This window comes from Cebus imitator, unplaced genomic scaffold (assembly GCF_001604975.1).
Source record: "Cebus imitator isolate Cc_AM_T3 unplaced genomic scaffold, Cebus_imitator-1.0 Scaffold582, whole genome shotgun sequence".
NCBI classification, from domain to species: Eukaryota; Metazoa; Chordata; class Mammalia; order Primates; family Cebidae; genus Cebus; species Cebus imitator.
The window spans coordinates 173,787-193,697 of NW_016107897.1; the positions used below are offsets into that span (position 1 = coordinate 173,787).

A 19,911-nucleotide genomic window follows, 5' to 3' on the forward strand; every position below is an offset into this window, starting at 1 on the left:
CGTAAAAGTTTTCCTATTTCTCCACATCCTCTCCAGCATCTGTTGTCTCCAGATTTTTTAATGATCACCATTCTAACTGGCGTGAGATGGTATCTCAATGTAGTTTTGATTTGCAAGACCATAATTCTTTATTATTCCTCTGAAAACCTCCTCTTTCTCCAGAATCCACTTTCTTGGTTAAAGCAACCCCATGCACTGATTCACTCGAGCAAGAATCACGGGCATTCCCTGAACTTTACCTTTCTAATTTGTTGCCATTTAGTTGTGTGCATGGGACCTCTTTATAAGGCTTCCTAAATCTACCCCTTTTTTGTCGCTTTGTTCAGTTTTCCCTCCGTCTGGACCCTAGCAGCTCTGGACTTGACGCTTGCAGCCACTTCCTAACTGGTCTTCCTGCCACCATGGTCACCCTTCCAGAAAAATTCAGGCATCCTCAAAAATCTCTGGTTGTTTCCTACCTTTGGTCAAAGTTCAACTTCTTTGCTCTGGCATTCAAGGTCTTTCAAGCTTAGACAGCCTATCCTTCTTGCTTCCTCTCCCATCTCATTCCTATATTTCTGAGCCACATGGGACAATTCACTATTTCTTAGACAGACAGTGAATTCTCATATTGGACTCTCCACTGAGTGTGTTTTTGCCAGCCCCCTTCTTGGCCTGTCAAGCGACCTCCTGGCCTCCCTTCCCATCTTGTCCATAGCTATTACATTATAAAACATAACACTGTTCTGCACTGGCCTCTTTTCTTTCCTGTCTCTTCCATAGACCACGAGCTCTTGGTGAACAATGGCTACATCTGACTGACCCCTGCATTCCCAGAACTAAGCATAAGGCCTCACATAAACAATGAGTCTGCCAAGGACTGGCTTTTATTTTTGATCATAGCAAAAGAACTTCTGGTAATTGAGCTGGTGACTTCTTCCTTTCAGCGGATTTTCTTCCCTATCATTTCAGCTCTGCACTAGCTATTACAGATCAGCATAGAGTCCCACTGGCTCCAGATGACAAAACCTCTTGAGACAGGAGGGTCCAGTGGCTCCAGCCAATGGTGCAGATCCATGTAAAACACATTTTCGTCAAACCCTTGAAACTTGAAGGTCGCCCCACATCTCAAGGCAGGAAGGGCACTTAAGGACTATATTAACCCATGCTTTTGAAACTGAGTACTGAGGAGCACTAATGTCCCCAGAGATTCCAGAGGGGACATTAGAGGAAGACAGAGTTATGGGATATCTCATTCCTGCTTCATTCAACCAAATTTATTTGACTTTTTGAAAATCATTTGCAGACTATAGTTGGCTGCATTAAAGTAAATGTTGGCAATCGCAGCTCGAGTCTGGTGTTCAATATTCCCTCTTTTACCTTTCCTGCTACATGCCCAACTTGGGCTCTGACCAAACGCTTCAGGTATGGTGAAGCATCCTTTTTCATTCTATACTGTTAAAAGTTCTTTATATTGAGCCAGACTCTGCCTTATAACAACTTCCACCCAGTGGTCCTATCTTCACCCCTTGGAGTCTCTTTGAAGCAGTCTGTTCCTTCTTCCTCAAGGCCGATCTGCTGGCATTTAGAATTACCAAAGTCTAAGGTAGGAGGAATCTTATAGCTAATACAGTCCAATGTTCTCATTGCAGCTGGATAATGAAGCCAGGAGAAAGTAAGTGATCCGCACAACAGCATAGAGTTAGTTGGTGGCAAAACTGAGACTAAACCCATATCTCTACCCATCTATAATGTCTGCCCCAGAACCTGTTCTTTCTGAGCTCCTAAAATCGTTTCTCACAGTCCCGGTCACTCTTCCCTACAAGTACTCCTAACTGACGGGAACCAATGGCTGAAGATCAGCAGCTGAACTTGTGAAAGCTCCGTGGCTCCTAAGCCTTGGTCTGCCTGGGGAGAGGGCAGAGGCAACGCAGAACAAACCAGTGTCAGAAGGAGAGCCGTTCCCTCACCACAGCCTGAAAGTCATTCTCTTCTTCCTCCTCTTCTTTCTGTAAAACTAAATTCCATTCAAACAGCCCTCCCCCCATGGCAGGGCAGCCAAGGGGCAGCTTTCAGAGGCCCCTTCTGACCTGTTTGCTAGAGGGTTCCTGCTGTGTGACCTTCCACATCCCAAGCCCAGAAACAGGAAGAGTTAGTTTGGTTTGCGTTTTGAGAAGAAAAATGAAAACATAGGAAGTAGGGCTCCTGAGAACAGAGGCTTCCAACTCTGTGTCCATTTGTCCCTGGAGCAGGATATTTCAGGGAATACATTCCACAGGGGAAGGGAACAGCCTCACTTATTAAAAACAAAACACAAAGCCCTTCAAGGTTTGGAAAAAGAAAAAGGCCAAAAGGAGACTGTTAAGAAGGGGAGGGGCAATTGTTTTCTAACCTCCAGACCTTTACCTCCCTCGGACACTTGGAGCTGTCATACTTTGATCTCACTGCCGTTATCAGCACATCTGGACCCCAGAGATGTTCTTCTCCCTTTAACCTGTGGCCCAAGAAAGAGTCCAGGTCTCCTTTCTTGTTTCCTGGAGGAGGACAAAAGTACACTAGCACTCAGAGTCTTCCATTAAGACCAAGAAAAAACAGATATTAATCACACAACATGCAAACAGCAGAACAACATTCAGGCCTTACTAAGTACATGTTTTTTGTTTTAAGAAGCCCAGCCTAAGCAGGGAAGTGCTTTGCCAGTCCCCAGATATCTCCCAGGATAACTACTTCATCGCCCCAGATGTGCTGCCATAAGTTTGCCTAGCTTTCTCCCCTCTCAGCTGTCAGTCACTGGGAGGTAGGCGCCATCTTGTTTCCCTGCCACTGTTGCTAAAAGGGCCAATACAAAAGGTCTTTAAAAAAAAAAAACCCTTCCAGAACTCCTAGGGTTCTTTTCAGTTCTGCTTTTTGGGCTGAGGAACATGACAAGTTCACAGATAGTTGCCAGGGTAAAAGTGTGGATCATTTTTGGGTGCCAAAGAAACATACAGCCCTGCAAGGAAACCAGCTCTGCCTACATCTGGAGCTTCTACAGGTACACGTGTACATGTGTAACATGTGTAGTATGCAAACACACACATAGTCTATTTACCAATATTTTAGTTTCATGGAATAACACGGTCTTCATCACACAAAAACATACCATTGTCTTCCCTGAGGCTATGGGTAAGCAGAACCTCTTCCTAGAGGAGGCTTCCAAGAGCATCTGCTTGGAATGGCTTGTATTTTCCAAAAAGATCTGAAAGATCTGGGGCAAAATTTTCTTTTTTTTTTTTTTGAGATGGAGTCTCGCTCTGTCATCCAGACTGGAGTGCAATAGCATGATCTTGGCTCACTGCAACCTCTGCCTCCTTGGTTCAAGTGATTCTTCTGCCTCAGCCTCCCGAGTAGCTGGGATTACAGGCACCTGCCACCATGCCAGGCTAATTTTTGTATTTTTGGTATAGACAGGGTTTCACCATGTTAGTCAGGCTGGTCTTGAACTCCTGACCTCAGCTGATCCTCCCACTTTGGCCTCCAAAAGTGTTGGGATTACAGACATGAGCCACCTCACCTGGACAAAATTTTCATATCAAAACAAGCATAGAATTTTCGTGGAATAGAATGCAAAATTCACATGAATTAGCTGGGCACAGTGACTACACCTATAATCCCAGCACTTTGGGAGGTCAAGGCCGGTGGATCACCTGAGGTCAGGAGTTTGAGACCAGCCTGGCCAACATGGTGAAACCCCATCTCTACTAAATACAAAAATTAGCCAGGTGTGGTGGCGGGTGCCTGTAATCCCAGCTACTTGGGAGGTTGAGGCAGGAGAATCACTTGAATGCAGGAGGTGGAGGTTGCAGTGAGCTGAGATTGCACCATTGCACTGCAGCCTGGGCAGTAAGAGCGAAACTCCCTCTCATTCACACAAATTTGTAAGATAAAAGTGGAGACTTGAAAAAAAAAATTCTCACTTGTGTTTGGCTGTGTGAGATTCTCCTCCAGCTTCTCAGGCCTGTGTGGAGAACAAATTCTTTGTGTTCATTGGGGGTACTCTGGGGATGCAACAGCCTGGGAGCCACAAAGTAAAATGGTAGGCTCCTTGAGGGTAGAAACGTCTCATTTTTCTCTGTATCCTCATGTCTGAAACAGAGCCAGCCACAGACAGAGTGCTTGGGAACTATTTGCTCCATCCATGCATCCATCCGTCCGTCCGTCCATCCATCCATCCATCCTTACCAAGAAACAAGCAAAAAAGGTAGCCTTAGACTGGTGGAAAGAATACAATTTCTGGAAAATTCATAAACCTCTGGGTCTGAATTCTGATTTTGTCACTTATTAGCTGTGTCATCACATTTCTAAGCCTCAGTTTTCTTTCTGTCTTTTTTTTTTTTTTTTTCTTTTAGATGGAGTCTTGCTCTGTTGCTCAGGCTGGAGTACAGTGGCGCAATCTTGGCTCCCTGCAACCTCCACCTCCTGGGTTCAGTCTATTCTCCTACCTTAGCCTCCCAAGTAGCTGGAATTACAGGTGCTCACCACCACACCCAGCTAATTTTTGCATTTATTTATTTCTTTGTTTTTTGAGACGGAGTTTTGCTCTTGTTGCCCAGCCTGGAGTGCAATGGTGCCATCTCTGCTCACTGCAACCTCTGCTTCCTGGGTTTAAGCAGTTCTCCAGCTTCAGCCTCCCAAGTAGCTAGGATTACAGCCACATACCACCATGCCCAGCTAATTTTTGTATTTTCAGTAGAGACAGGGTTTTGCCATGTTGGTCAGACTGGTCTTGAACTCCTGACCTCAGGTGATACACCTGCCTCAGCCTCCCAAAGTGCTGGGATTTCAGGCATGAGCCACTGCACGCAGCCTAATTTTTGTATTTTTAGTAGTGATGAAGTTTTGCCATGTTGGCCAGGCTGGTCTCGAACTCCTGACCTCAAGTGATCCACCCATCTCGGCCTCCCAAAGGGCTGGGATTGCAGACATAAGCCACTGTGCCTGGCCCTAGTTGTCTCAGTTTTAAAATAAGAATCCAAATACCCAACTCCTGGGCTGCTGTGGGACCTTAAGTGTGATAATGGGAGTGGGAGTGCTCTATAAGATCCCAGACAATACACAAATTATAGTTATTTCATGACTATCAAATTACCACCATGACTGGCCCAGGCAGTAGGGTGGGGGAGGGGAGGATGCTGTCTCCAGCCAGAAGTCTGATTTGAGATTAAGAAAGCAGGAGCTGAGACCTCAGGAATGAGCCCCCGGGCCTCTGGGATGGAGAGGGCAGATGTTGAAGCCTGGCTCCAGCTCCACCCCCCCACTCCAGGAAAGCAGTATGCAGGCCAGAGGGGAACTTGGGGTGGAGTGATGGAAGGATCAGATGTGCCTCATACACTTCAGGTCTCCAAAGACCAGATGTGCTTTCCTTCTCATGTCTGCCAATGAGCCCCTTTGAGGCCCGGTTTGCAGCAAGGGTCATTCATCACTGGGGCTGAAATACAACCAGGCATAATGTGTTGACTTGTCTGCTAACAGACTCTGCGTCCTTGGGTAAGTCCCTTTTCTTCTTTGGGCCCTGATTTTCCTATCATTAAAATGAAGGGATTGGATCGGGTAGCCCCTCTGGTCCTTTGAGCTCCTACACACTATGTTTAAGACTGTTTTTGACCTTGATTTTCAAAAAATTTGAACAATGTGATTTGCCAAAAATTTAATTGGTCTGATCATCTGATAGTTTGACACTGAATCCTGGATGGGCGAAAAAGTTCAAAACAGTTTTGGGGCAGGGGACGGGCCTGGCTGGGGCCCTCTTCTGTTTTTAAGTCTGCTGGTTCCTGTGGCTCCCTCTGTATGTGTCTGTGTTTGGCCAAACTGGCTCAGGTCAGCTGGACGTCTCAGAGCAAGCCGAGATTGTAGCCCAGGTAGAGGGCTTGTGGATACAGCAGGTGTTTCCCAAGCCTGGGGCTCTGGCTCAGGTACCTCGCAATATAAAATGGGGAAAGGAAGGAAAACAGGAAATCCTACCCACTATATGCAACTAATTGTTTGGGAAGAATTCCTTCTAGGCAAGCCTGTTGTCTCAGAAGTCAGCAACAGCTGCTGAGTTGGAATGGCTAACTGCTGCAGTCTCTGAGATTCTCAGGCTCCCCCTAAACCCCATCTCAATCTGTTTAGACCTCTGCCATTCTCTGAGGCACAGTTCAAATACTGTTTCCTCCCTTTTTCAAATCCCCATCTTACTATCTGTATTATAGCATGGATCATGCCTTGTATTTGAGCAATTTCCTTTCACATATGGATTAAAAATAAAATACGTGTTCTGAGTGAAAATTCCAACCCATAATCTTTCACTCTCACTTTCCAGAGTTAGCCACTCTGAAAAGATTTTTTTTTCAGCTTTCCAGAAATCTTCTATTGTCAAAGCTATTGAAAATGCCAGGTTGGGCATGGTGACTTATGCCTATAATCCAGCAATTTGGGAGGCCAAGGTGGGAGGATCATTTTCATCTAGGAGTTTGATACCAGCCTGGGCAACATAGGGAGACCCCTTCCCTGCCAAAAATATAAAAAAATTAGCCAGGTGTGGTGGCACATGCCTGTAGTCCCAGGTACTCAGGAGGCTGAGGAGGAAGGATGGCTTCAGCCCAGAAGGTTGAGGCTTCAGTGGGCCATAATCATGTCACTACAGGCCAGTCTGGGTGACAGAGTGAGACCCTGTCTGAAAAAAAAATTATGCTTTGAACAGAGCATTGGCTCTGGCATCTAAGCACTTAGATTTAAGTCTCAGCTCTCCACTTGCTGGTTAGATCAGCTTCAGCAAATTCTATCTCCCCTTTGACCCTCAGTTGTCTGCTCCGTAAATGGGATAAACATTTCCTCTCCTCCTATCTTACACGGGTTGGTGTAAGGGCCAAAAAGACAAGAGATTGAAGGAACCTTGGAAAATGCAAGGGGTGGCCTATTTATCTCCATGCTTGTCACTGCAACTTGACTAAGCGCCTTTGAAACAGAAACTTGGCCCCTCAGGGGCTGCATCCCCAGTGCCTCTTGTTCCAGTTTGTCCAGAATAGGAGGGTGGTGATGCCGGGGGATATGGAACTGAATCCCCAGGGTCGTGCTACACCTGCAGGTGGTGATGCGCTGCTGCTCCTGCCCTGGTTCTGGGCATACAGCTCCTTGACCTTCCTTTGATGCCAAACCCAGCTGAGAGGACCATTTTTCTAAAGTTACTTGGCTTGCAAAATGCTGCTCCTCCACCAAGTGGGCACTGGCCCAGCCTCACTGCCCCAGCGTGCTTTTGTTACTTTGAAAATTCTGCAACTCTTGTTTCCCTCCTCTATCTCCTTCAGCTCTTAGTCCCTCAGATTCTGGCTCCATGTTATGCTTTCAAAGTTCCCCGTGCCCCCGACCCATCCCCCAAAAGTATAATACATATATATAGAGAGAAAGGAAGTAGAAAGAAGTGGCTCAGAAAATTCAATTTTCTCGGTGGATCAGATGTAAAACTGTTGGAAATTACAGATACAAAGCTCCTCAGATATCATTTAGTCCAGCCTCCATCACTCCCCTTCATCCCTTAACAGGCAGGAAACTAAGACCCAGAAAAGGGAAGGGACTTGAGCAGGGAGTTTGTGGCTCTGACAACCAAGTAAAGGTGGGAAGGGGCAAGACTCTGCAATTTACCAATGTGCCGCTGAGATGGTTAAAGTCAAGGAAACTAGCCTGGGGAGGGTGGGTAGGGTCCAAGAAGGGATGAGTGCGGCCAGAGAAGGGAGGATAGATCAGGAGAAACAGTCGGGACCGGCTGCAAAATTCCCCTGGAAAGTGGCAATAGAAGAAATATGAGGTTGTGGTTTAGCAAGTTACTAAGAGTCTTGCTGAGCAAGGAGGGGGAAGACAGAGGAAGAGAAAAGTAGAGGGGGCCAAAACACGAGTGAAAACGGAAGAAGGAAGGCCAAACCAGATGAATGGAGATTGAGAGGGATAGGATCAGTGAGGGCTGAAACACAGCAAATCAGTAGAGTCCTGTCCCATGTGGGACATCAGGCCACCTTATAAGTTCCCACTAGATCTGCTGCCTGGTTTCTTCTTCTAGGCTCCGAGCACATGAGCCAGTCCTTACTTTCTTAGCAAACTCAGCCCTTTCCCACTGCCCACTGTTTGGAGAAGCGGCTTCAGACTGCAGGCTTTTTACCTCAGTAGAGTTGGCACATCAACACAAGGGCACTGTGCGGCCCGGCCTGGCTGCCAGAGCAGGTTCTAGAACACCCACTTTATAGTCATGATCTGATTTTGGTCACACAGTCAGATTGCGAGGCAAACTCAGCCCATTTTATAGATGAGGGGGTACAATAAATTTCAAATGGAAACAACAGTAAGAATAAACCTAAATATATATTTGGAAACAGTGCATGTACTGATTATGAATGAGGGTGCTGGGGCCACATGGCCTGTATTCAGATCTCCATTGTGCCCCTCATTAGTTGTGTGATCTTGGCCAGGTTGCCAAACTTCTCTGTGCAGGTTTGGAAGGATCAAATGAGTTGATCCAAGTGTATAGCCTTTGAACAATGCTGGCACATAATCAGTGCTCAATAAATGGTGGCTATTCTTGCCATCGTCATTATTATGTGCCAGATGCTGTTCTAAGTGTTTTACCTGTATTATGTCATGCAATCATAACTCAGAAGGTAACTGCGGCTCAGGTGCAAGAAGCATATATCTAGTTCATTGACTTTTAAAACTAGGCTAGATGCAGACTTCTACCCCCCAAAATTGAATTCTATGTGACACCCCAATATCTAAAACAAATAAAAACAGCATGGCTCTGATTGAAGCAAGCTGGGATAGGGGTGGGACCTGGAGACTCCTGGCTCGGCGTTCCCTGTTCTTCCCTCACCCAGCATCCCTATGATAGGCTTTGAGCCTCTTCCCCAGCCGCTGATCTAGTCCATCTAAACTTTTTATGCTCAGATAAAGATATTGTAACTCTGAGAGGGCAAATAACATGCCCAAGGCTAAGCAACAAGTCAAAGGCAGAGTGGGATACCAGGTGTGAAGGGGACAATCACCTGGTCAAAGAGTACAGCCCCTTTGGTTAAACTCGAACACAGAACATCCCAAGCTTGGGCAAAGAAGAGCTAGGAAAGGAGACTGAGCAGGAGGGAAGGGAGGTCCCCAATGTGAGCAGCCCCACTGACTGTTCATTTCCTGCTGGGGCCACCCCAGACGTCAAGATAAGACAAAGCCCTGTCCACATGGGGCCTCTCGCTGCACAGGGTTTGGAGTTCTGTTGTGACAAGGGATGTAGCCTTCTCTCCTTTAGGTCTCCAGTCTGCAGGATGCAGCTGACTGGGGCCAAATCCCACCATCCAGGACTTCTGAATGGGCTCCTGGCCTGAGCTGGGGTTGTCACAATGCTCCTTCTCCTCCAGGGTTCTGGGGTGGCAGTCTGAATTCCAATCCATTGCTGTTGGGGGAAGTAAGAGGGGGAAACTTGACACTCTGCCCTTTTCCTTGCTCACATGTATGTGCGCCCCTATCTGTTCAAGTCATGCCACTGTTTATCTAAGAACCTGTGCGATGCCAAGTTTTGTTTCCAGGACTTTGGCATGGGTTACCTGGGGACATCGTACTGAGGAGAAATTAAAAGAGAAATTTTTCCAGAGAATTTCTTCGGGAACTCTGGACTTCTCTGGAATTCCTTCTTCTGACCTGATCTCGTGAGCTACTCGGGCTCATGCTAGTCCTGGAAGATAATCTGCAGGGCTGGGTGGGGGCGGGGCAAATGCTGGAGGTCGAAGCTCAGGTGCAAGGCCCTGAGTTGCTTGCTTCTGTTTGGATGGGCTGCAGGATCTCCGTCTGTCCCATGGTGGGTGGGCATGGATCAGATGCTCTCTGAGGAGCCACCAGCTCCAGGCTGGGCTTGTGTGGAAACCCTGACTACTCCGTGCTCTCTCAGGCACTGGCCTAAAATCCGAGGAGGCCATACCAAGTAATGGAAGCAAACAGGGTCCCCTGGCTAGTCACAAGAGGGCAAGCATGAGGATGCAGGAGGCAGAGTACTGATCCCCAAACTGCAAAATGCTCATCTGACACCAAAGCAGCTTTTCTTCCTGGCAAGATCAGCTTGCCTGAATGGACAGAGCCCTGGAATCCTGAGCCAGACTGCAAGGCATGTGTTGCTGCGTGTTGCTGCTGTACCCTGCCAGGTGACGGGAAGAGGAAAACGGGCTTATGTAAGTTGTAACTGAGGGGAAGGTGTGTGTACTAAGGCCAGGAAGTGGGGGTGGGGGCAGCTGTGGGTGGGCACTGTAACTACTTCCCAGATAAAGGCAGAAGGAATCAGTGAGCATCAGATCTGAGTGGCCTATCTCATACAAGGGCAAGAAGAAAGCAGTGAGACAGGGAGAAGGGGTAACTGGTGACTTTTCCGTTGGCAAACACTTCTTATTGACGGTTTCACATTTGATCCACCTAACAAACAGTTCAGGGTGGTAGGTATTACTGTCTCCATTTAACAAGTGAGGGAGCAGGTTCAGAGTAGTTCTATGACATGTCATCTAGTAGGTGTCGAAGCTGATGTTCACATCCAAGTCTGCTTCGAGAGTTGCAGTTCTTAGGGTCCCCTTCTCTGGAGCTGGTAAAATGTGCACACATATACACTGTTTCTGCCATCCAGCAACGCTTCTTAGATTTGGCCACAAAGGCCTAGGAATTATCCTTCCCATTTTACTAAAGCCCAGAAAACGTAAATGATTGGGCCATAGTCATCCATAGCAAGATAGAGACAGGCAGAAGGCTGAGACTGGGGGCCTTCTGGTGGAAAATTGCAGCGCGCTGCTAAAAGTGGCACTCCCACTGTGGTTCCACCTGTGTCTGGTCACTTTCCACTTACAAAGTGCTCTCAGATCCGTTATCTTGAGGTTTATAGGGCAGAAAAAAAAATCCTCAATTTCCTAGGTGAAGAAACTGAAAATCAGTTACTTGCCAAAGGTTACACAGCTACTGAAAGGCAGAGTCAGGACTTGAGACCAGAGTTGTGTCCAAACTCTCCTTTACTTTTCTGCCAAGTACATGTGGCCAGCAAGGGAAGGACCGAGTGAGTTCACTGAAACATAATGTTTGAGACCAAAAGCAACAAACCCCAACTCCCTGGGGGGATATCCAAGCCCTTCACTCTTTTCCATATGAACTTCTGAATTGCAGAGGCTGGCATGCGGCCTTTGAGGGAGAAACAGAAAAACCAGTGAGCTCAGTTCTCCAGAGCAGACCCCAAGAGCTGCTGGCTTTTGTGGCTAACTAGAGGCCTTATCGGCCCAGTGGTTTTGTGGTCAGGGTGCCAAGGTTGGTCCAGCTACATGAATGGCGGGACTGAGGAGAGGTCTTCTCTCTCTTCCCCTCTCACCACCTGTGGTTTTATTTCATGCTTGGTCATTGAGTCACTAACATGGGGGGATGAAAACCTCAAATCTCTCAGCCACCATTTGGTTTGGTCAAGGTTGCTCCTGGGCTTTTCATTCACCCACCCATCTACTCACTCTTCATTCAATTTTTTTTTTTTTGAAATGAAGTCTCGCTCTGTCGCCCTGGCTGGAGTGCAGTGGCACGATCTTGGCTCACTGCAACTTCCACCTCCTGGGTTCAAGCCATTCTCCTGCCTCAGACTCCCGAGTAGCTGGGATTATAGGCGCCAGCCAACACGCCTGGCTAATTTTTGTATTTTTAGTAGAGACAGGGTTTCACAATGTTGGCCAGGCTGGTCTTGAACTCCTGACTTCAGGATATTTGCCAGCCTCGGCCTCCCAAAGTGTTGGGATTACAAGCATGAGCCACTGCACATGGCACATTCAATCTTTTAATGAATATTCTCTCCAGTAGTAATGGTGTGCCAAATCCCTTCCTGAGCAATGGATATGCCATTAATAATAAAATACAGCCCCTGGCTGAGAGAATTCAAACTCTTATTGGGCAGGAAGATGTAGAGAATTAAACTCAATACAGAATGATTGCTGATGTAACTGAGCTGTGGAGTCACCCAGAAAGGGAACAGCTTATGATATTCATAGGAGACACTGTACTAAAAGGGTAAGTTGGATTTTACCAAGCGCAGGAGATAGGGCAAATATTTTAATCTCTTCGTGTCTTCATTTCCTCATCTGTAAAATAGGATAATAGTACCTACAGTGTTTCCGTAAGGACTTTATGAGTTAAAATGGGCAAAGAGCTTAGAATAGTGTCATGCACATTGAATGCACCATATAAAGGTTTGTGAAATAAGTAAAGGGAATAAGGATGAGCATTCTTTTGTGAGAGAAGCACACATGTAACACACTGGGTGGGATAAAGAGGTATAGCGTGTTCTGGGAACGCCACCTGCGTTAACTGGGCAGGCTTGTGTGGTGCTTTGAATGCCAATCTTAGAAGTGTGGACTTCTCCCTGTAGGTGATGAGCAGCCATTTCTAAAGCCAGATCTTTGCCACGGAGGGTGGCAGAGGACTCCTGTGTGAAATGCTAGTGTTGTATCTACCAGCTCAACAGGTGCTAGTTACAAGAGACTGCCACCAGCCAGGAAACAGTCATTTGCGAAATCTGAATGCTAGACCAGCCCTGTGCATGGTCCAGCCCCAGGCTTAGCTTTGATATGGGGAAGGGGGCGGTAAGGAGCCCCCTTGTCTCTGCCCTCAAGGTGCTGCTCATCTAATTGGAATAAGGTCTGCTTCTGTCAAGAATCAAATCAATCATCCTGGTGGGAAGTGGTGGACGTCCGCAGGCAAGAGAAACTCTCATGTAACCTGAGGGAGTATAGTGGTTACCAGCTAAAGCTGACAGTCCAAACTGTGTGAACTTGCGCAAATTATTTAACCTCCCTATGCTGCAGTTTTCCCATTGAAAATGGTAGCAATAATAATTCAGCCTACCATAGAGTTATATATGATGATTAGATAATATATAGAAAATGCTTAGAATGCTGACTCACATGTCAAACAATCTACAAACCTTAGCTATTCTCGGGGGACTAAGGGCCTCTGTTTTACTGAACCAGGTGTCTGGTATCCCTGGGGTGCAAGGCCATGGCCTGGAGGCATAGGAAGCTACTAGACCGGTATGGCCCCTCTTCCTGGAGTGCACATTTTCCTCAAAGGCTTAAAGAAGAAAAACATGAATTTTAATAAGAAAACAAGGATGCATACTGGAGTTAACAGAAAATTCAAGTGGGTGTTTAAGATAAGAGCTGGACTTCAAAGACATTCCTTCTTGGAGCCAAAGCCTCAGGTTTCATTATCAGCCCCCCAAGGTTTCTTCACATTCTTCCCTCTTAGCGCTTAGGGGTACTTGAATACAAAAGTTAGGGTAACTCAAACACTTGTGAATTCAAGGAACTCTCAAGGGGGTCAATCATTCTCTGGCGGTAAGGATGGGTAAGGATGATTATTACAGTTAGGTGGGTGAAGATGGAGGCTCAAGGTCCCAATTCTGCCACTGCCACTTAAGAGCAATTTGGATTACCGTTGCTGCTCCTGAGATTCTCCATCTGTAAACCGGGGTGATGGTGATGATAATGATATATATACTTCAGAGGATTGTGGTAAGAATTAAATAAGCACTTAGAACAATGTCTGGTATAGCTCAGGCTCAATCCACATCAGCTTTTTTTAGATCCATTCTTGCGTCTCCTTTCCCAGCACCATTGTCTGCTATGTGTCATACTATGCCCATTATCTGGAGGAGAAACTTGACCGCTGTGAAGGTGGGCATTCCTGCCTGGAGTGGGGAGGTGGTGGGAATAGACAACTTTGAAGGGCCTTCTCAGCTCCAGGGCTCTGTGATTCAAGTGAATCTTTGGAGCTCTTTCATATCAATGTTCTGGCTGAGGTTGAAGCAGCAGAACTCAGGAAATAGGGGCGGGACTGGACAGGGAGGGAGATGCCTTAGCAGGGTAGGAAGTGATTGCTGCCGCCCTTCCTTCTAGGCTGCTGTTGTCCTGCCTGCTGTCGGAGCTGTGTCCTCCACTCCCGCCCAACCAGAGAGCAAAAGGGAAACTCCTCTGCTTGGAGGAAGCTGACTGAAGCGTCCTTTTCCTCAGGGGTTGGGGGCTGGGGGGGAGCTTGCCCCTGTGGCAGGGGCTGTGCAGAGACTGCCGGAAACTCAGGAGTCAACAGGGTGACAGCAGCAAGCTGGGCCCAGAGAGGGGCATCCCGGTGGCTGTTTGTCCTGCCTGGGCTAGTCCAGAATGGGGATTGCTGATAGGCTAGAAGGCGCTGGGAGAGAGAAACTGGCTTCCCATTGATTTATGATCATTTGAAGGAAAAAGAAAAATAATTCCGTGAAGTAGAAACGGCCTAGTAGAAGGAGGAGCAGAGTCATATCTGTCTTTGTTCTGATACAAACTCACTGTGTGACCTTGGACAAGTCTTCTTCCCCACGTGAAAAATATATTCATTCATTCAGTAAATATTTTATGAACACCTACTGTGTGCCAGCATTGCCCTGAGGAAAAGGGATGCATGGCATGGAGATCAACACGTTAACCTCTAATTTCCTTCCGGCTCTGACACTGAGTTTATGAAAAGTGGGTGCAAATTTCATGCAAATAAACACATATCAACTGGAAACTGCACTTCCTTTTTCTAGCTGATCCCTCAGAAATGGAGGAGCTTAGCTCTAGATTCCAGGAACAAGGTATTGAGACAGTAGAGACAGCAGTGGGCAGGGCTGTGACCTTCACCCGTATACCCCTTTATTGTTCACAAAGCACATTCATTATTCCCATCGTGTCTTAGGAATATTACCCTCATTTTACAGATGAGGAAACTGAGACTCCGAGAGGAGAAATCGTCCAAGTTGTGCCACAGTTAATGCAGAGGCCCTGTTAGAATCTTGATCCCTTTGCTGGTCACTAACAGAAGTGGAATGGAAATGACCTGGTCTGAGAGCTGTTGGTAACTTTTGGCTTTATCTCTATTGTAAACAAATTTAGCTAGGTCCCCCCCACCATCCCCAAGTCAAGTAATGCAAGTTTGCTTGCTGTGGTGGGAATTACTATTAGAGGAAAGGTTATGTGCCTTAGAGTCCTGGTCTAGGCTTTTTTTGTGGCACATGTCAGGGGCGAAAGTCTTTGAGAATAAAAGCTAATCTTTCTTGATGGAGTCTATATTGCGTGCCAGGCGCCATGCTCAGTGCTTCAGATCCTTACAACAGTCCTGCAACACAGCGATAACTGCCCCAGCCTAGATGATGGCCAAGTCATTTGCATTCTTGGGCCTCAGCTTTCCATCTGTAACATAAGGGAGCCTATAAGGACTGTTTCCACTTCAGGATATTCTTGGTACTAGAAAGATCTCAAAGTGTCGTTGCTGGAACCCAGCTGGTCGGTTGCTCAGGCCAGCCAGTCAGAAAACGGGGTTGCAGGGAAGAGTGAAAAGCAGGGGACGGTGAAGGAGGCTGTGGAGTGAGTCAGTCTGCCAAGATGGCCAGAGCCATTGTTTCCTTTTCCGTACGGCTATTGCATAAGGGCTTCCTCCATGTCACGTGGTTGGTGAGATTTGGGGCAGACAGGAGGTGGAGGGGCTGACCCGATAACTAGAAAGCTCCCCCGCCCCCCACCCCAGTATCTTGCACTGGGCCATGAGAACAGACAGGAGAGGAATCAGTGGAGAGACAACTCTCATATGGGGACCAAGGTGGAAAAGGCGAGAAGATGACTCCAACCTGGAAGAAGGCCACCGATGGTGATAGGGAGGCAGAGTAGCTGACTAGATGACTGGAGGCTAGAGAAGAGGGAGTTCCTGCTTAAGATGGGGGCGTGGAACTTTCTAGTCGCGACTGATGGGGCGGGGCAACACAGCCACCATCCGCTCAGCCCCTCCCTCTCCGCATTCCCCGCGGGTTCGCTCAGTCCCGGTGCAACTACCCGAGGCGCCCGAGGCGCCAGCGCTCTGCCTCGCCAGCTCGCTCTTGGGCTCCGCAGTCGCTTGGCACCGCGCGGCGCCCGCGGACACATGGCCCAGGCGCGGGTCTGGGGGCCGGTGTTGCTGCTCCCGAAGCCCCGGACGTGGACGCCGTGGGGTGTGAAGGGCACCCAGTGGAACGCTCCGCGCTGGAATCCAGGTGAACAGACAGCCAGGCAACCCCGGGCGGGGAGGTCAGGGCTGCGCTGCGCTTAGCCGAGAGCTTCCCGCGCCTCCCTTTCCCGCGCCGGCTCTTCGAAGCTTCCTGCTCCCTCTGCCTCCTTGTTTGGTTCCAGCCCGGTTTTCATCATTGAGTCCTATGTCCGTTTGTCTAAAACCTCACCCCTGGCCGGCAGTGCCCCCTTTGGAGGCTTTCCACCCCGCACGCCTGCTTTCTTCTAATTCCTTTTTTTTTTTTTTTTTTAAGACGGGGTTTCACCATATTGGCCAGGCTGGTCTTGAACTCCCTACCTCAGGTGATCCGCCCGCCTTGGCCTCCAAAGTGCATGGATTACAGGCGTCTTCTAATTCTTAGGCAGCTCTTGCCCTGCCCTGTGGGTGCCCCATTCTCTTATCCCAGCAGTCTATCTGGCTTCGTCCCCACCCGCCTCTGTCTACATCCTCCCCTCAAAAAGAACACCACTTTGGTTACTAACACATGGTAAGCGTTTAGTAAACCGTATGTCCCTTTACTCCCATTCCTCCAGCACCTCCTTCGTCTCTGCCTCTGGTGTCTCTTCACCCGCCTGTCTTCTTGTCCCACTGTATGTCTAAACCTCAGACTCTATTTTTTCCTTGTCATTCAGTTGTCCGACTGTTCTTTCATCTCCCCCCACTTTTTTTTGCTCTCCAGATCCTTGAGTGTTGACACCTACACAGTAGCTCCCTACATCCCCCCATCACTCAAAGGGCCCCTTACTTTCCCACTATGTACCCCAGGCACAGGACACAGCCCAGCAACTCTGGCAGCACCTTTACAGTCAACTCGCATTACCTGGGAGCACCATCCCAAGGAATGGGACTCCGAGAGATCTCCCAAAGTCTCTGGCACTTTGTCTTTTCAAAAATTGAGAAAAGGCTGGGCGTGGTGGCTCACGCCTGAAATCCCAGCACTTTGGGAGGCCGAGGCGGGTGGATCACCTGAGGTCAGGAATTTGAGACCAGCATGGCCAACATGGAGAAACCCTGTCTCTACTAAAAGTACAAAATAATTAGCCTGGCGCTGTGGCGGTCACTTGTAATCCCAGCCACTCGGGAGGCTGAGGTAAGAGAATTGCTTAAACCCCAGAGTTGGAGGTTGTAGTGAGTCGAGACTGCGCCATTGCACTCCAGCCTGGGTGACAGAGCAGTACTCCATATAAAATAAACAAACAAAAAAACCCATTGAAAAAAAAAAACGTTTTAGGGCACTTATATTTCCAGAAGTAGCCCACTACTTCTGAGTAATTCTCATACTTACTCTCTCTTGAGACTCGAACTTCTGAGCTCAAACAATCCTCCCTCCTCAGCCTTCCAAGTAGCTGGGATTACTGAACCTGGCTCTAATTCGCTCTTGATTCCACTCAAAGGTCAGGGAAGATACAGCAAACTGGATTGGGTTTCTCACCATAGATTTAACGTGGAATTGAACACGCTGAAACACAGGATCCTGGGAGATTCTGAGAACACACTCTCTGATTGTACTTATGGGGACACAGAGCCAGAGGGAACAAGACTCTCAGCCAGGTCACACAGCTTCTCTGTGGTAGAAACAACGTAAAAGCCAGAGTGACAGCTGCCTGGCCCTGACCCAGGAGCCTTGGGTGTCAGGAAGCAGGACCACTTTCTTGGAGGTCTGTTGATCCAGAGTCATCAGGTCCCAACCACCCTGGGAGCCTGGCTGCCCCTCCCTCCCTGTCCTTCGGGACCTGACCTGGCTGCCCACCTGCCTAGGATAGGGTGTTCTCTGTCAGGGGCTGCCATTGCCTCCCCCACTGGCATGGGAGACAGGCTGTGGGCCTGCCCGCCACACTTTCTGCCCCTGTCCTTTGCCAAGCACACAGCACAGACAAGGTCTGGGCACCGATGTTCCGGGACCGACTGATGCATGTGTGTGGGGAAGTCCCAGCGCTGGCTGAGGGCGAATCAGAACTCTTAATTAGTAAATCTGTGTGTACGGAGTGGGATTGGGGGAGCTGTGCTTGTGGAGGGGCCTGCTGAGAGGGGAGAGGGGCTCTGAGGCTAAGCTGAGCCCTTTGCTGAGTGGCCCCCCACCATCTGAACACATCCCATGCCCTTTCCATGTCATCCCGGGGCCTCCGAGGGCTGCCCTTCAGTGTCAGGAGACAGTAGGGTGGTAGGCCAGGGGCAGGCTCAGCCATTCTGAATTGAGAGTCACCTGCCCTAGAGACCCCTCTTCACAGGGCTTGGCCAGGCCAGGCTGGGGGCAGGGCATATAAAAGCCACACACATCTCCACAAGCAGCCCTCCAGCTTCCAGGGCACCAGATCTGGTGGCAGCATGGGGTCAGGTCGTGGGGGGCTGATGGTGGAAGCTGTGCGTGGGAAGGAAGAGCCTCTCTTTCTGCTTCCTCCTGCTCCTCCTCCCACTCCCAGGTGTTTTCTTGGGAGCTGAGCCCTGGAGGGACACTTGAAAGGATCCCAGGCAAGGAGGCAGGATCCTGAGGGCTGCTCAACGACTCTGGGTGCCCACAGCCCCAGGGTGAGCTGGGAGCAACGCTGGGGGCAGAGACCAGGGCTCCAGGAGTGGGGCGGCTTAGCCTCATCCCTCCCTTTCCCTGCCTTTCCCCCGGCTCCCCACCCTTCCTTTTTCTCACTTTCCTCCCCTGGCCCCAGGTACCCCCCATCCTCAGAGGACCCTCATGCCATCCCCACCCCCGTGCTCTGCAGAAGCCCTGTGTACACTGGGCTTGCAGATACCCCCACGGGAACACACAGAGGAGCTCACAGAAGCGGGGAGTTCTGGAAGAAAGGGGCCCTAGAGCCAAGGCCCAGCCTGTTTTTCCAGATGAGGAAAGTGTGCCTAGCCAGGGATGAGCCAGCTGGAGGGCTGAGGGCTGAGACCAAGCCAGGCAGAGGGGAGCGCTCCTGGCCTTGCCTGCTGTCTGCGGGGTGTGGGGCTGTGTCAGAGGCAGGTTTGCCTTTGCTCATCTCCCCTCCCCTCTGCATGCTGTGACCTTCCTCTGGAGGGCAGGAATGGGGTGGGGAGCCCGGTGGATATCCTGTCCTAGGTGTCTGTGCCACCATGGTCACCAAGTGCTCTGTCCAGGGTGACCCCACCTATTTGTTAGAGCTGGGACAGGCGGACCTCCTGGAGGGGCGGGCGTGGGGAGCAGTACCTCATCTTCCTGCTGCAGAAAACCCCTGGCCCCTTGGAGATGGGCTAGTCAGGTCAGTCCGGAGGCCCATCCTGGGTGTGAAATGGGCCCGGTGGCACTGTCATGGCCTGGGGGTCTGCTGAGTGGATGCTGAGTGGATGCCCGGCCCCGGCCTTCCATCAGGTTGGCGCATTGCCTGGTGTTGGTTGAGGAGAGATGACAGGCTCGCACGTGTCTGGGAAAGAGCCAGGCCCGGGTTCTCCAGCTCCACCTGCCCAGTCCAAGGGAGCTACCCTCCACCTCTATGTCTCAGCTTAGGGAGGGCGAGGACAGAGAGGTTAAGTGATCCCTGAATGTCCCCTGGCCTGGGCCTGGCTCGGCCTGTGCTCTAGAGTCCCTCACTGCCAGCCCAGGGCTCTGAGTTCAGCACAGAGCTCCTCCTTCCAGGGTGCCCTGGGGTGGGGAGTGAGGCAGCCATGATAGTCCCCTGGGTTGCGGGCTGAGAGGGGTGCTTCTTCCTTCTGTTCCCCGTCCACATTTGGAAATATATAGATAATGAGGCACCTGTGTGGCCCTCACCTTTTGAAGCCCCTCCCCACCACTATATGCCCCCTGCCCACATCTGCCCCTGCTTAGGCTGTCTTCTTAGTGCAAGTCTCCCTCTTATGTCCATGGCTCCTCAGGACTTT

At 49.3% G+C, this 19,911-nt stretch overlaps 1 protein-coding gene across 6 annotated transcripts in view; it reads left to right on the top strand.

The window, feature by feature from the left end:
• STARD8 (StAR related lipid transfer domain containing 8) overlaps nucleotides 1-19,911 on the top strand; it is a 77,193-nt gene that overhangs the window by 21,842 nt on the left and 35,440 nt on the right. For 2 of the 6 annotated variants that reach the window (XM_037734195.1, XM_037734197.1), the window contains exon 1: nucleotides 15,851-16,066. The exons of the other annotated variants lie outside the window; for them this stretch is intronic. In XM_037734195.1, the coding sequence (XP_037590123.1) occupies nucleotides 15,958-16,066 (109 nt within the window). In that variant the 5' untranslated portion in view covers nucleotides 15,851-15,957. Of the gene's footprint in view, nucleotides 1-15,850; nucleotides 16,067-19,911 lie in introns of those variants that run through there. 6 annotated transcript variants of the gene reach the window in all.